Raw genomic sequence first — 17,789 nt, forward strand, 5'->3', positions numbered from 1 at the left:
GAAGAACATGTGATAATTGGATAAAAGACGAAGAAACAAAACCACGTTTGGAGAAAGAAGAAGAGGAAAACGTGGAGGTTGGCTCGAGGAGCGCGAGGCACGAGCGGGGGAGAACTGGCTAGCAGCGGAGCCGATCGGCTGTCCACGGAGCTCGGAGCTGTGCGTTTTCTGCCAGGCTTGTCCCGGGGATCCAGATCTGGGGCCTGCCGGCCGTATCCTGTCCTGTTCTCCTGTTGCCCACGAAGCTCGGAACGGTGGTCGGGCCCGGGAGTGCCACAACGCCAGCTCTTCACTGGCACGAGCGTTCGGCGCCGTGCTGAGCCCAGGCACGTCGGGGAGGCCTGACGCGCATCGGCCGTGGAAAGGCAACCCGAGGCCTCTTGCCTCTACTGGGCCCCGTCCGCATCAGCAGGACTGGGCGATAGTGCAGGACTGGGCGATAGTGCGAAGCTGAGCTGTGCTTGGCCTCGATAAGGTCGATAAGGAAAGCCATGGCTGAAACTGTACCGGCGACACTTCGGGAGACTTGCATGAGCAGATAGGAACGCATTTTGTTGTAAGTTATGTCATTGGTTGTGGACAAACGTGGTGTTGTTACTGTTACATAATATGCCAATATTGTGCATTAGGTTTAAATATTGTCACCTGGTGGTGACAAAGTCGATGATACAAATGAAGAGTCGAGTATTGCACTGAAGAAACTTTTTATTGGGGTGACTTGTGCCCGCAAAAGAACTAAGCAACTCGGCGGCGGTGATAGCAACAAACGTGCTCGTCGATCGTCGAACAAAGAATGCTCGTCACAATCATCAACGCTCAATTTAAAGGCTGCCGTATTAAAGAACCACGTAACGGTTTATCTGCGTTGACCAATCACCTCAACACTCAGTGGGGATGCGAAATTATCGTTGCTCTCCAAATAGGCCTTTGAAAAGGCTAAATGCACACACGATTAGAAACTGGTGCCTAAGTTGATAAGACAAGAGGTTGATTGGCTTCTATTAATTCTAATGCGCATATTTTTTTTCTTTCACATCTTAAAATAGGAGCATATCCTATTCGCGTTTCAAGTATCTCCAACACGCCTGCTTTTAAGCTTGTAGCTTTTGCAATACGAAGCTAGAGAAGCTTTAACAAATTGCTCGGAGTCTCTGAACCTGTCCCTAAAATAGATCCGGATAGCACCCTTTCTCCCGCTCAATTACTTGCCCGTGGCCCAGAAAACGTTCTTAACAAAGACCACGTCGTGTAAATGTAAAACGTTTCTTCCTAGCGGACTCTGTCCGGCTGAAAGGGTGATGCGAGGTCATTAGGCTGCATTTATTCCAGTACACCATTTGTATAAGGCTCATTGTAACAACGCTAGTTAATAAGGAATAACTGTAGAAAAACGGCGTCTACTCTGGAGAGCAGTTCTGCTCATGACAGGGTTATGTGGTCGACGCTCGGGCTGCCCGATGTAGCGGTGCGCTCGACATGACGGGAGCGGCACCGCCAGTGGCGATCGTTGGCGACGTGCTTTCCCTTGGCGCCACCGTCGACGACGGCAGCGTCCCAATCTCGGACCTCGTGGGGATGCCACTGCTCCCCGGAAGAAACACTGCGACCAAGATGTTCTGGTTCAGATCCATGCGGCTGACACATATCAGCTGGCGAAATTGAATAACACCAGCAGGAACGTTACTGAAAAAGAACTTACAGAACGGTTACTGTATTCTAAGTTCACAAGAGATGAAAGAAATTTGATAAAGGCTTCTTTGGCGGCCATTGCTTCTGTGCGAATTGATATGGTGCCACTACAAGCCGGATGCCGTGCAGAGACCGTGGGGGGATTGCTTTCAATCCATATGTGCCTCTGCGAAAAATTCCAAAGTATTTTTATTTGTACGATTCAGACTGGCTAGCGATGCACCTTCAGCAATATCCCGATTACCAAAGAAGTAGGGCAGCACACATGTGTCAGCTTTACACCTCTTCTAAAATTTCCGCTCTCTCATGAGGAAAAAGCTTCCCCGTTCTCAGCATCACGGATATTTAGCTGGGATACCTAGGGAGCGAAACGTGGTGGCTGCGTTTTTTCTTCATTACACGAGCGTTAATCGTGGATTGTATTTATTCTTCTGCTCCAAACGTGTCTTGAAGGTAATCTGGTATGTTCACAACTCGTTTTTTCTTCTTCTCTCATAAATGCAAATGCACGGTCCTTGCTGTCTATTAGGGTTCTCAAGATGTAGGCATTATACACGTTCTCTTTGCTCTTAATAATAATAATAATAATAATAATAATAATAATAATAATAATAATAATAATAATAATAATAATAATAATAATAATAATAATCTTTATTGCACACCCAGGAGTAAAAACAGCAAAACGGGCCCATCTGAGCCAATAATGGCTTGTTACGTGGCCCGGCATCATCGGCTGGGCGATGTGGATACAATATACCGGCATACATTAAAATACCATCGAAGAAAAGAAAACAATGATTTGAAAAAAAAGATTCCACATAAAATGAGACCAAAAGTAAGGAGCAGTTAGAGCCAGAAGGTTTGACATGTAACATTCATATGTGAAAAACGCGGAATGAACAAAATGTTACATGTCTACAAACACTTCAATTCGACCGGGAAGCAACAGAAAAACATTACGCAAACTGTTAAACACATTTGGGACATACATACAACGTCTTGCTGCTCCATATCTAGTCGTGAGAACCGGAATAACACGCCGTTCTTTGCGAAGCAGGCGTGAGCGTATGTAAGGATGTTTGAAATCATTGGTCCAGAAATGTCGCGGCGCTACCGTAGAAAGGAAACAGAGTTATAAAGGAAGGCAAGCCAATCTCATGAAAAACATCTCTGCCCGAACATGCGACGCTATTGCAGGCAACTCTTTTAATTATGTTTTTTAACAAGCTATCAATTTTGTTTTGCCAACGTCGGGAACAGAAATCGTAAACAGTTATAGCGTATCTCAACACAATGTATGTAAGATAGTGCACTATCATCTTTTTGATCTGAAACGGCGCCAAAATTTTGATATTAAAAAGCAAACAGGCCACAGCTCTAAGTTTGAATGACACATGCGCCCCATGGTTTTGCCATGACAAGCCACTGTCAAAGGAAACATCGAGATATTTAACAGTGCTTGTGTATTCAACAAGAGTACATTCACACGATCTACAGGCTTCCTGATGAAGGAACAATGGAGTTATCGTAGCCCCAATATTCAAGGGGTTTTTGAACCATACAAATTTTCTATTGCTTTGATTGACAGTAAGGTTACTATCAGAAAACCAGGACCTAGCTTTATGTACCGACTGCTGCAGATACTTAACTGCCACATTATAATCAACATCTTGTGTAAGAAGGACAATGTCACGCGTAATAAAATACTTTACCCTATGAAATAACTGAACCAAAATCATTTTCAAATATATTGAAGAGAAGAGGGGACAAAATAGACCCTTGAGGGACCCCGGCACCGAAAGGTAATTTGCTGCTTCTATTGTTATGCCAAATACGCTGCGTCACGCTGCATTGTGCTTGTGAAAGAGAAGAACGAGGTGGATGGGTGAGGACTGGTTCTGGGACAAGCATTACTGTGAATGTTCCTGGTTTTCATGCATTCTGAAGTCAAGGAAAAACGTAGTGTTCAGACAGGACTAGGGAGACGAGGAGAACTCTGAGCTACAACTTAGAACTGAATGGAATCGTACGACGAAAAAAAAAAAAAAAACCCTTCATTAACCACTAATACACATGCGCATACCTTGAAGAACTGATAACACCCTTCATTGGCGAACTAAAACCGACAAGAAAAAAGAGCAGTTACTAATCATGAAATGTCCCGCAACCTCATTAATGTTTAAAAAAAACTTTTTGTTGTTTTTTCATATAAAAAAAAAACAGATGGTGCGCTAATGCACGTGTCACTGCTGCATTTCGCAATCTCGTGTTTAATGAAGGGATGTTTTTTTACTTTTTCGTCTTACGATTCCGTTCAGTTATAAATTGTAGCTCTGTCCTGTCTTCGTCTCCGTAGTCCTGTCTTAACGCTTGTTTTTATCGTTGAGCTATGCAGTGCAGCGGTGGCGTAGCGGTAGAACATCCGCCTCGCATGCAAGAGGACCGGGGTTCAAATCCCGGTCCCGCGCAATTCTCCACCGGATTTAAAGAAAACGAAAACAAAAAAGAATAAAAAATCCGCGTGCCGATGGAATTGCATAAACAGGTTTGGGGTGCGACCTGATGCCGGTGAACACCTCCGGCAACGCACTCCCTCACCAGAACATAAGTTGGCCACCCTGGTGCAGTAATTGGCCGCAACCTATCATCATAAGGTCCATAAAAACCCTGCCCTCAGTCACCAGAGGCTGCGGAACAACTGACCACGGCGGCGGTCAGACCTGTGACGCGGCAGGGGGTAGTAAGAACTTCTGGCTCCGCTCGACAGGCCGCCACTGGAAACTGACATTGGCAACGTTTAACGCTAAACCCTAGCTAGTGAAGCTAGTTTAGCAGTGCTGTTAGAGGAACTAGAGGGTATAAAATGGGATGCCATAGGGCTTAGTGAGGCTAGGAGGCCGAATGAGGCATATACCATACTGAAGGATGGCCATTTACTATGTTATCTAGGCTTACCAGAGAGGCGATAACTAAGAGTAGGTTTCCTTGTCAATAAGTATATAGCAGGTATTATAGATGAACTCTATAGTATTAATGAGAGGGTGGCAGTCATTAGGCCTAATAAACGGCATAAACTGAAGGTTGTACAAGCCTATGCACCTACATGTAGTTATGATGACCAGGCAGTTGAAAGCTTCTAGGAAGCTTCTAGAAGATGTAGAATCGGCATTGCGAAACGTAAACACGCAGTATACTGTACTAATTGGCGACTTCGATGCCAAGGTAGGGAAAAAGCAGGCAGGCGACCAGGCAGTAGGTGACTATGGCATTGGCTCTAGGAATAGCAGGGGGGAGTTACTAGTTGAGTTTGCAGAGCGCAAATAACTTAAGAATCACGAATACGTTCTCAGCAAACGGAAGAACCGGAAATGGACATGGAAAAGTCCTAACGGGCAGACTAAAAATGAAATTGACTTTATAATGTGCACATCCCCAGCCATTGTGCAAGATGTAGAGGTAATCGGGAAAGTGCGATGCAGTGACCCCAGGATGGTGAGGTCCCGAATTAGCCTAAATTTGAAGAAGGAACGCAACAGATTACTAAGGAGGAAACCCATCAACGATTTAGCGGTGAGGGGGAGGGCAAAAGAATTCATGATCTTACTACAGAATAGATATTCTGCTCTAACCGAGGATGGCGACATTACCCTAGAAGCAATGAACAATAATTTCAGATATATCATTACTGAGTGTGCGGTAGAATTAGGCGGTAGGATAGTTAGACAGGACACCGGTAAGCTGTCTAAGGAGACGAAAGATTTGATTAAGAAACGCCAGAGGAGTATGCAAGCTTCTAATCCAACCAACCGGATCGAATTGGCCGAGATATCAAAGCTAATCAATAAGCGCAAGGTGGCCGATATAATGAAGTATAAAAATTTAGCATGCTGTAAAGAACGGGGGAAGCCTTAAAGCGGTAAAAAGAAATTGGGCATAGGCAAAAACCAGATGTATGTGATATGGGACAAGGCGGGCAACGTCATCACGATAATGGAAAAGATAGTCAAAGTAGCAGAGGAGTTCTATACAAATCTCCACAGTAGCCAAAGTAGTCAGGACCGTAATGAGATTGGCGGTAGGGAAAAACAGTCAGACGTTCCACCAGTGACGAAGGTTGAGGTCAAGAAAGCATTAGAAACTATGAAAAGGGGGAAATCTGCTGGAGGGGATCAGATAACTACAGATTTGCTAAAAGAACATTGAGATAGGAAGCGTGCAGAGTGGTTCAGAGAAATAACTCAAGTTACCGACATTCTAGTGGAAATTAAGAAATGGGCATGGGCAGAACATGTTGGGCGAAGAGAGGATAACCGATGGTGGCTTAGGATAACAAACTGGATTCCAAGGGAAGGAAAGTGTAGCAGGGGGCGGCAGAAAGTTAGGTGGGCGGTTTAGGTTAAGAAGTTCGCAGGGGTCAAGTGGATGCAGCTAGCACCGAACCGGGTAAGTGGAGAAATATGGAAGAGTCCTTCGCCCTGCAGTGGGTATAGTCAGGCTGATGATGATGATGACAGTGAGAAGTTTGACTAATGCTTTTTTAATTGCTAGTGTTTTCATGTACGCTATCTTTACTGTTTTGCCTTAAATGCATGTAAATGCTCATGTCGTATAATCCTGTGTATATTACTGAGAATATATTGTTGTTCCATCATTGACTTCGTGGCTTTGTTAACATTCGCAAAGCTGAACATAACCGGCTAACGCTGGGCGTAAAAGTTCCAACTACCTTTGCCTCGGATCGAGAAGGTGTCTCGCACCCCTTCCGGAGCCGTGACTGAGGGCCACCTTTAGGGATCAAGCGGGCAAGCCCAAACTGGGCTTGCCCCTGCTTTTTCCATCTGGGCATTATATAGGCGCGTAAAGGGCTGACTGAGTACATAATCCCACAGCTGGCTCTCAAGGGTCCTGCTTGGGGAATTTTACGGACGATGCGAAGAAAATTTGAGCTTTGTGTAGGAAAAGCCTGGGCTAATCTAAATGGAGCTGCCCATTCAAAAGCCGAATAGGTCCCGCATGGGCCGCGGCGGGGCTAAATGCGGGTATGCCCTCACATTGCCTACACGGGACCCTTTAGGGGTACTTGAGGGAAGGTCAGACGAAAATGTGGGATTCATGCAGAAAATTCTTGGGCTGACCCAAATAGGGCTGCCCAACAAAAACCTAGATAATTTCCGCATGGCCGTTAGCGGGGCAGGCAAGTGCTCCTTCCCGCTTTTGTCCGCATCGGTCTTTTGCTGAGCAATTTAGGGCAATCCGATGCAAATGTGGGCTTAAAGCAAATAGAAGACGGGCTAGTCCGATTGGGGCTGCCCACGCAAAAGCCGAATAGGTCCTGCATGGTTTGCGGCCGGGCTGAAAGCGAGTACGCCCCCACGCTGCCCACACGGGTATTTCTTGGCGTACTTGCCGGAAAATGCAACATATATTCGTAGTTCATGCGGTAAAATTAAGATCAGCCCAATTGGGGCGGCCCATGAAAGGCCGCAGTGGGCCCGACATTGGCCGTAGGCAGGCTCACCGCTCTGAAACGTCTGCACCCTATTTTTAAGGCACCATTTTATTTATGTAAATCATGTTATACCGGCCACTAATTGCCTCTTCTGGAGGTTTCACATTACTTTCCTAAGCATATCCATTCCATGAATAAAGACTATCTATTTTCACTCTAAATACCATGCAGTATTGACAGAAAATATGGAACAGTAACTGTTCCGCTTTACGAGTATGTACTGAACGACCTCCAAATGTTCCCGGCGGCATTGCTATCCTACACACTCCACCAAAATAAATATTCAGACCAACATGTTGGGGGTGATGTGGGCCAGCCCATATTATTGTAATGTTGGGAATAAATTTCTCTTAAGTTACTGAGTGTCGCATACAAGGCAAAAAGTACTGATTAATGTTTCACACGTGATGATTATTGGAACTTGGGCAGCCCTGAAAATGCCAGATGCAACCCATGAGGGCAGCACGTGGGTCAGCCCGAAACGGACTGGCCTCCGCAAATCCCCCGCCTGTACAATTCAGGTACTGGAGGGATTAATTGACCTAAAAATTAAAACCTTGATCAATGGGACGGCACTGCCGGCACGAACGTGGGACCCATTAATATTTCTCTTGGGCTGCCCACAATCGGCTACCTGGGCTGAATGCGGGCAGCCCTATTTGGGCTCCCCACACGCATACAGATTGGGACCGATCGGGGCAAAATTGAGCAGCCCACGCGGGGCCCCTCTGGGTACGTGTTGCAAATCCCGCATGGGGCCCGTATGGGCTGCCCCCTCGGGCTCAACGCGGGCCCCCACGTCATAGCCCACTTTGTGCTACTTGGGTACGTCAAGCTACAAAACAGTGATACGATAACCCTTGCATGGTAACGCAAGATTACAGAGAATGATTGAGGGAACAAACAGCTATATGGTCTAGCATGATGTCACTAAACGGTCATTTCGAATACCTTGTCTTGTTGGGCAGTTATGATTGAGGAGAAACTGCATGATTCAAAACGGATAGATAATCCCATACAACAGCATTTGTTGGTCCACGGACGACCATGTCTTCAATAAATCGTCTAATTCCAAGACAACACAAGCAGCACTGTTTCAAGGGGGCCGATATACAGCTAACTGCATGAGTTCATAATTGAAACATTGAATTTTCATAGCTAGGCATTCCGCATATATGAAGACAAAGTCTACCAATGAGGTATCATAGTTTTAACTGGCAAAAGAAACAATGCCGTCACCTCTTCGATTCGGCCGCGTTACACTGTGTACTTGCAGCCATTTAAAAATGAGCTGAGAAAGTCTTCCTCCATGTTAATGTCTCTCACCGCAAACGTATCTACAAAGTCAGCCAAGTGCTCAGCGAGTGTCTTTAATTCCTCTCCGTATTTCTATAGACTCCTGATGGTGTGTTCACAAGTGTAAAGTCCCGTGGAGACGCTTGCTCGAAAGACCTTTGCATTACAGAGAAATCAGCTAATTCATTGAACGTAGATGGCATGTGGTTCATGCAATTATTTTGATATGAGATCAGCGGTTTATGCGAATGAGAGGGGCACTTTCAGCTGTTTCCGCGAAGATCTTTCCGCCTTTTACCCAATAAAACTTGAAGCCCGTTTCTTTCGCGGCAGTACGCCTTCATCAGAACAATTCCCTGTCTGACTTTGGAAGATTATCATTGAAGAAAATGTTCGGATCTAGTCAAGTCTAGTGCAAGCGTCGAACGTGCTTACAAGCCTCAAAGCACGACTTCTTTGAAGCCACAGCAGTCGAGAAACGGATAAGAGCAGTTCGAATTTTCTTTTTGCTAGGCGACCGGTTGGTTGTTACTACATCAGAAGATGAAAACGCTCATTTAAGGTTGTTAGCAACTCGCACAGTTTTTTGTTTAGGTTTTCAAGGAAGAAAGAAAGGAAGGGAAAGGCGCTGTATCTATCACTCTTGTTCTGTAGACACCTGAGCCGCGCCCTACGACAAGGAACTTGGAAGGAAAGTGGAAAGACGGAAACAATTAGCTGTGGTTTAGCTCCGGTTAGACCTGTATGAAAGCGGAAGCTTTTTTTTCCTGCTACATTAATCGGCTATCACGTCCTATAAGTATTGGGGAAACTTTATCTCAGCCTTTAAGTGTATGCCATGAGAGAGCAATCTAACAGCCCGCTCTAACCAAGCCTACGGACATGCTTACATGTCCTCTGGGTAACGCGAATGCTAAGGGTTCTGGCAGGCTGATTCTGATACCGCCCTCCCATATAAAAGCAGCAACCCGAGTTGGCTTCTCCTGCCCGTGGCATAGGAGTAACGTGAATTCAAATGCCATGGCATGCTGGTTTTAATCTCACCCTCCCACATGAAAGGAGATGCCCGAGTTGGCGGCCACCAACACTGACGCTGAAGGCTTGAGCTAGCTCTCGTAGTGAAGCGTCCGCTTCAAAAGCTGCCGTAGTGGAGGGCTACGGAGCAATTTCGACTGCCTGGGGATCTTTAACGTGCACTCATATCGCACAGAATGCTAACGGTTGTCACTTTTCTACTACATGGAAACGCAGCCCTACTTTTTCAGTAGGGCTGCGTTTCAATGTAGTAGAAAAGTTCTACGGGGCAATAACCTCACAAAATCTCACCAAATTGCATAGACTTTATACGGTGGACACCATTATCATAAAATATTTCGCATAATTTATGATAATGTACAAGAAACTAGGAGATCTTATGCAATGCAATTATATGCAACCTGCATGTGATTTCTTATGCGAATTAAGTGAGATTGTGTGAAAAGTGTGAGTCTATTGCCTCATAAAATTTTTTCTTAGGGAGCCGCAGGTGATTGGGATCGAATAACACGAACTGCCGGGTTAGTTGGTTGTGGTTGCGATCCATTTGTATCAGCAGCGCGCACAATCAGGAAAAAGGAGGCGATAGAACAAAGCGCTGAACCCGGCTACTCCGGCACATTACGGCTGGGCATTCTTAGAAAAATGGTTTGTTTTATAGGTCTGAACGCTCCAAGGCAGTTCAGCCTACAAGAGAAGTCGTAGATTGGAAAACTCAGGACTTTTCCACCCCCCAGGGTTATTTAACGTGCACTGGCATCGCATAGCACACGGACGCCTTGATTCTAGACTGCATGAAAAAGCGGCCGTCGCGACCGGGAACGAATCCACCTCCTAGGGATCAGCTCACTGACCACTGTGCCACCCTGACATGGTAACATGTAAAGGTGTGCATACCTCACAAGTTTCCTCTATACTGACACCCATTTTCGTAGTTGATTTTCTTACACATGCCGTTTTCTACACAGGAGTAGACGCTTAGGGCAGTTAAAGGTCCCCTGAAACGTTACTTGCTTTAAACGTCTGATACATGAAATCTTTGCGAGTGTTCGAGTAAATTTTGAAAGCTTTGCGTATAGCGATATATTCCATGTGATGTTTAAATTGTGCTACTGGCGACGATATAATTGATTGATTGACTGAAAAAAACTTCATTTTCCACCAGAAAAAGCCCGTCACGCAGGCCTCGAAGAGCCGCGTTAAAGGCTGGCTGGCTGGTCCTTCCGCCAGGTGGACGATGCTTGACCGGAGGTCAGGGTCTCTACTAGCTATTTTTGTCCCACCCCGGGAGAATTCCCGTATTATCTGATGGAGGGTCCCTCTCAACCCACAATGACAACAATCATGCTCCCTCGTATCGGGGTTCATATACGTATTAGTTTGCAAGCACCTCCAAGCAGCAGCTTCAATTTCGGGTCTGGCGGGAATACCAGCCTAGTGCCGATCGATAATGGTTCATGTCCCTACAATTTGTCAACAGCTCCCAGTTATCAGGGGACCTGCCCGGTGGTAGAGTGCTCAGGCTAGCTAATCGGCCGTCTCGTTCCCAGGGAAAACAGCGAGCACGGGCGGCGTCACGATTTTCTAAACTTTCCTGTTCAGTGGCTGTTGGCTAAGGATCTTTGCCGTCTCCGGTAAGATCCTGCATTTTGCAAAATTTAGAATGGCAGTCTTACTGGCGCTGATGATCAACTTTTCTTTTTTTCTTGGGCAAGCTGACGCGATCGTCATTTCCTCCGCAGCCTCTATATTGCGTCCACGGAGAGCCGCAGCGCAGACTGGCACTCCTCAGCACTCCTCAGAACATGCGGCCTCGAGCTGTATGGCTCATTGTCCGGCCCCGTTGTCTTCAATATTTCAGAACCTTAGATTTAAGGCATCAGCCTCTCTTCTCTCTGCGGTCTTTATTTAGCTCCGGATACATATAATTAGAGAGGGGGGGGGGGTAATATCAGGGCATTCCTTACTTCCCTGTGCTCTTCAACTTTCTTTTTCAACCATCTCTCCCAACTCGGCCAACAACATACATTTCCCCGTGTTTATTCCTATATTTGCAAAAATTTCCCTGTCCGTGTTCGTCGTGCTAAGCCTCTCTATATGAGAGACTAACCACCTCTGCTAGCTCTCTGCAAGTATTATGCACTCCCAACGCGAACAGTCGTTCTGTTGGGCGAAGCATAAAGGTAGCCATAGTGCTCCCTTTATGCATTTGCGTACGAGAGCGTGTATCCTGTTCTTCTCAGCTGCTTTGGCGTCCAAATATAGCGTCCGTGTGCCCATTCTGATAATCAAGTACGCTTGTAGTACTTTCATGAAGTTCATTCTTTCAGTCCTGTGCCCTTGACTGCTTTGCGCCTCGAATTTGACCATCGAATTTGATCGAATTTGACCGAATTTGATCAGCGAGGAATTGTGTCGCTCTTGGAGAACTTAAAGGATAACAGTGCCACAGGACCTGACGGCTTATCCACGGTGCTGCTCTCTTCTTGTGCTCTTGCCTTGTCAAGTTACCTGCAAAAATCTTTTCACTAAATCATTACAGGACGTCTCATTGCCTGAAGAATGGAGCTTGCTAATGTTGTACCAATATATGAATCGCGACCTAGGAACGTTGTTTCAAATTATTGACCAGTGTCTTTGACCAGTGTAGCATGTAAAGGTGTTTTATACTAATTCTATTGATTATCTTAGTATACAATTATTAATAAATAACCATCAGCATGGCTCTCGCAGTGGTTACTCGTGTGTCACCCATGTTACCGAATTTGTACATGACCTGCCAAGTGCAATGGATAAGAGATATTCTGTCGACTGTGTATTTCTAGATTTCAGGAAGGCCTTTGACGTTGTATCACATTCCTTATTAATACAAGCATTATTCTGGTCCAACATAAATGAGAACGTTATTAGGTGGATAAAGGAATATTTGAGCTCTAGGCGTCAGTGTGTTGTTGTCAACGGGAAACAGTCGCATGAGGTTGCTGTAACATCAGGGGTGCCGCGGAGGTCCGTCTTGGGCCCATACTGTTCATTATTTACATGAATGACATCTTTTCAGCTATTTCTTCACGCATAAGCGTCTTTTCGCGGACGATTGTGTATTGTATATAATTATTAACGATCGAAGTGACTGCGATGCATTACAACTTGACGTGTGTAAAGTAGCCCAGTGTTGTAACAATTGGGGAATGCATGTTAATTTACAAAAATCTCTACATATGTGTTTCACTAATAAGAAGGTTCCACATAATTTCACTTATAATAATAATAATAGTAGATTGATTCCTGTGTTCGAATTTAAATATCTTGGTGTTCATTTAACCAGTGCAATGTATTGGCATCATCACGTGGATTTTGTTACTGCCAAAGCCTGTAGTATATTGGGCTTCCTGAAACGTAACGCTAAACTTTTCCCTTTAAAGACGAAAGAACTGCTGTATAAAATGTTAGAAGCATACTTTAGTATGCTTGCACAATCTGGGACTCGAAATCCTTGACTGGCATTCAAAGCTAGAAAGAGTTCAGAACTTGGCCGTTCGTTTTGGTTTTAATAATTATGGGCGATAGTTTAGTGTAAATAGCGCGAACAACGCTTTGGGTTGGAACTCACTTCAAAAACGTAGGAAAGTTCTGCAAGCAATGCTGTAATGGCGGCTAGTTGGTTTTGCATCATCAAGTAGGCGCGCTATACTTTAACACAAGGACGATTCACTAAAACAAGACAAGACTAGTACTAGCCTTGTCTTGTTTTAGTGAATCGTCCTTGTGTTAAAGTATAGCTTGCCTATCTGATGAAGGTTTTGCGTTGAAAATATTTCATAATATATTTCGTTCAAGAACTGGAATAGACAGAACGAAATATTTAGTCAACCCTGATTATGTGTCTTTAGGGAGAGATCACTCACTTAAAGAATACAGATGCCGGATTGACCTTTTAAAAATGGCTTTTTTTCCCCAAAACGATTTCGGAATGGAACAAGCTGTCCGAGGAATTAGTGTCCATATTATCAAATGATTTATTTTCTTCCATGCTGTGACATTTTCTGTGTATAATAATTCCCTGTTCTTTCTATCTAAATATTATCTTTTTTGTAGCCACCTGCATGCGCGGTGGAATTTGTTTACTTTTTAGTTTTCAACCCCCACCCCTGTAATGCCAGACAATGGCGCTGTGGGTATGATGATAAATACTTAAAAAATAAATAAAAAGGCCCAGACTCTGCATCACGTGCTGATCGCGCTTCTTAATGATTCTTCATTGTACCCTTTGGCCTGAAGGATGAACCCTAACATTCTCACCCGTTACATCTTTGGTACTGTAAAGAAGAAGTTCCGATTAAACGGACGGACAGATAGCCGAGAAGGAGGAAGAGGAAGTGCTTTTGCGGACCAGCTGACTCAAAGTTAAGCCACCACCGCTCCGGTTCTCGCTACCAATGCCCGCTACCAGTGCCTGGATCCCCGCTTAACAGTACTTCTATACCTGCCACTTCAATCGTTATGTCCGCTGATGTTTTGCATCCGAGGTGCTTTGAATTATACACTAAATAGTTGTGATTTTCACGGCGAGCCCCTGTCATCTGCATACTCGACAATGATCTCAGTAACCGCATTGCTCCCCTGCTTAGGGAAAGACTGATGCCATCCGCGTAGATCTCTGCCCCTCTGTGAGGTTCCCTGGTAGTTAAAAAGAAGGGACATATCACCGAGTCATGTGGCGTACCACTTCTTCACAGTTTCGTTACAGGCTATTTTAAATATCCAAACATTATGCGAGCAGTCCTGCCCGATAGAAAGTCCTAGATGTACCTTTATATTTTCTTCCCTACCCCGACTTCAGAGGATTGCGTCGTCTTTAACGTTATGAGCCTTTGTGATGATCAGTTCCAGCATTACCTTTGCGTCTGTAGTGTGCATGTCCAAAATGGCATGTTTGCAACTGATAATGGCGCCACCACACCACTCGCTCCCTCCCCGATGATGTCATCGGCGCTTACTGGGTGCTCCCACTCAAAGTGCACTCCCAAGTAGCGCGAGTGGGAAACGGTGCTAATGAAGCTAGCTGAGAAATTTCCGCTTTACGGTGAGGGATGATGGGACACCTATTGCTCTAGGTAAGCTCGTACTCCACTACAAGCAATGAGCACGCTACCCTGATTATCACGCGAGCACAATTCTGGAAACTTCCGGAACCAAAGTGGTCGGCGAACTTTTCAAAGTTGTTTCATCCTACAATGAGCTCAATTTATGAGCGCATCTTAAGTAAGCATAACAGGATGCTTGCAAGTACAGCCATACACAGGGGCCTGTGGCAAGCCGAGTGCGAACGGAAATTTTAATCGAAATGGCGGGCATTTATGAGCAGTGCCCTTCCTTGCCGGAAACGCTGCTTGTAGCTCTTAGCCCGTGTCCTGTTTCCATTCGTATGCCGTCGTTGCCAGCGTATCGGAGAATGCAATCTGCAGCGACTCCTTTATTACAGTGCCTGCAGCGTCACTCCCATTTCCAAAGTCAATCTGTTTCATGGGAGACCGCGTGGTGGGGCTAGCTTATTACCCAACCTCCGCAATAGTATTTAGTGAGCAATATAGGCACAAAAATGCAGGATGTGTTCAATTGTTATTGAAGACTTATTATCGTTGACAAAAAATGAGAACATTTCTGCAGGAAGTGTCTCTTGGAGGGTAATTCTGCGTTGTGGACGCGAGGCAGCCATGCGCTATTACCTAGTTCGTATGAGAGAACTGGAGAGGGATGCGAGGTCATTTGGAGTGTTCACGATACCCGCAGTACCAAAAAAAGGCACTGTTTGAAGCGGTTGTTATTCACCTCTGTTGGCGACAGCAAACAGGAACAGTGAAGCAGCCAGCGCAATGACGAAGATGAAGCCGCAGGCAAAGTACAGCGTACTAGCAGCCTCGAATTCCCTGTAACAGAAATTAAGCATTGCAATAACTACTGCTGTATACAGCATTTCACGCCACTGCCGACAAGGCTCGTCCGTTTGAAAAGGCGTATATGGTTTTATAAAAGCCCAAAATCGCAAAAACGCACGCCTTCGCGCACCGTTCAGTGTGGTGTCGTTTAGTTTCGCTGTCCATTGAGCAGTTATGTTCTAGCCATGTAGGCACCTCTGATTGTGCGCCGTTCATTGTAAATATAGGTGTCGAACGAGAGACGCTGTTCTTTCATTTCCCTAAAGACCGAATAGCTAGAGATGTTTACCTTTGCCGCCGTCTGAGTTTCGATGGAGGACAGATGGATAGGAGTCCATGTGCTCTTAAATATCATTGCACGTTAACCATCCCCAGAAAAACTCATGGCCATTCAATTGCAAAACACCTTCGAAGAGCTGCACGAGGCACAGCTTGAGCAGCAAAACTTCAGGCTGCAGCGGACAACGACTGCAAGAGCGCTCGTACAGAAACTCGGATGGCACGAGCAGATGCGAGAAATGGCGAGGACGGAAACACTCCCCGACGAGCCTCGCAAGTCCCCCAAAGTAGCGCCAACACCGAGGAACCTGTATCCCAACGTCCCACAGTTCACAACGGCAAGTCCAACGTCCAACGTCCCAACCTTACACAGTATCCCACAGTTCTCTCAGCAGAGTAGTAGCTGTCATTTAGTGACAATTACAGGCAGGCTCCTTCCAAACCTACACATAATAAACAAAATGCACCCTACGATACAGGTGGACGTGTATCGGCGCATGAGGGACGTGTTTCGTCCCTGGTGCGACGAAAACCCTGCACTGTATCACATCTCATGCGCCTGTCAAAACATAGACGCGGTCCCCTGAATAGAAATCCGATTGTGGAGCAAGGGAGACTGCTGTCTAGCGACCGCTGCGAAGATCAGCAAGGTCTGGTACAGCGATCTCAATGGGCGGCAGTGGCCAGCGTAACCCTGCACTGATGGCAACCTACCGTTGATTGGAGGTGGACAAGTTGGACGGAGAAGACTCCTGGGGATGCAACAAGGGGATGTTTCTGAAGACGCCCCAAAGCCGCTGAAAATAACATCGAGCCAGAAAAGTTTTGTAGCGATAGCTACATTGCGCCGATTTCGTCTGTTCGCCGTCACCGCACCTTGAGACATGGCCGCACTGTCACGGCCTTCGAATCTCCAGCAACTCAGCTTATCGTGGTCGCCGCGTGGCCAATGCGCTTGCCGTTGGGCGCTCGCCGCGCCAACTGTATGACGTCACAGAACGGCCGGCGATTCTCCAGCAACCGCTCGGCCACCGCTCCTACAGGCACACGGCCGGCGTTGCCCGGCAACCGCCAGAACTGCCGCGGCGCCGCAGTACTAAGTTTGCGCTGAGCCTGTCTCCTCCTAAACAAAAAAACAAAAACAAAAACGTGTCCACCGGAAATCGAACTGCCATCCCTCGGATCCCCAGCCGAGCGCTTTACCCAATGCGTCACACCCGGGACTGAGAGTAGCACATCTTAATATTTCTCTAGCGTGAGGATGATAGCAGTGATGATAGGCTAGTCAGCGGCGCATTTCGGGTGAGCGTGCACTCAGCACTGGACATGATTGGATTGGACTAGATTAGATTGAATTGGGACTAACTAGTCACTAACTATTAGTAATCAGTCATGAGTAATAACGACTGCCAATTCTATCTGGTTTGTTGGATTGAAACGTTCATTTTTTGGCGTTTCTTAATCCAATCCTTCGTCTCCTTAGACAGCTTACCGGTATCCTCTCTAACTACCCTACCGCCTACTTCTGCAGCGCACTCGGTAATGATATTGTCACGACTCGAGCTACAGGGAGCCGAAAGTAGACATAGACGAGAACCCGAGAATAAGGTCGGCTTCTAGTTCTGATCACAGAGTCCAGCACCAGCGCGCCTCTGTAGCCAACAACCACTTCGGCGTCGTCGACACCAAGCACGGCAATCGCGCGGAGCTAGGCACGTGGCATTATTCCCCCCTGAGACGAGAGAAAAAAAATTAGGCGTGAGGTCAACTGTACAATAACTCAAGGTCTCACTTGCAGGAGGCGCTCAGTCACGCAAAAAGTACGGCTTTAAGCGCACCGCATGCACAATTTCAGGCCGCTGACGCTGAACACTGACGGTGACAGTTACATCTGGAATAACTTCGTAATTAACGTTGTTTAAGCGGCGCAGGACTTTGTAGGGTCCGAAATACCAATGGAGCAGTTTCTCGCACAAGCCTTTGTGGCGCACGGAGGTCCATACCCAAGCTTGGTCCCCTGGTTCGTAGCGGACTTCCCTGTG

At 46.1% G+C, this 17,789-nt stretch overlaps 1 protein-coding gene across 1 annotated transcript in view; it reads right to left on the reverse strand.

Moving 5' to 3' along the window:
• Nucleotides 1-238: 238 nt before the first annotated feature.
• LOC146187785 (uncharacterized) overlaps nucleotides 239-17,789 on the reverse strand; it is a 69,004-nt gene continuing 51,453 nt past the window's right edge. Inside the window, exons 3-4 of the mRNA XM_084603442.1 lie at nucleotides 15,362-15,459; nucleotides 239-1,600 (exon numbers count right to left, since the gene is read on the reverse strand). Coding sequence (XP_084459568.1) covers nucleotides 1,431-1,600; nucleotides 15,362-15,459 — 268 coding nt within the window. The 3' untranslated portion in view covers nucleotides 239-1,430. The remainder of the gene's footprint in view (nucleotides 1,601-15,361; nucleotides 15,460-17,789) is intronic.

This window comes from Amblyomma maculatum, chromosome 5 (assembly GCF_055883805.1).
Source record: "Amblyomma maculatum isolate TAMU_Amacu chromosome 5, ASM5588380v1, whole genome shotgun sequence".
In the NCBI taxonomy this organism is placed as follows: domain Eukaryota; kingdom Metazoa; phylum Arthropoda; class Arachnida; order Ixodida; family Ixodidae; genus Amblyomma; species Amblyomma maculatum.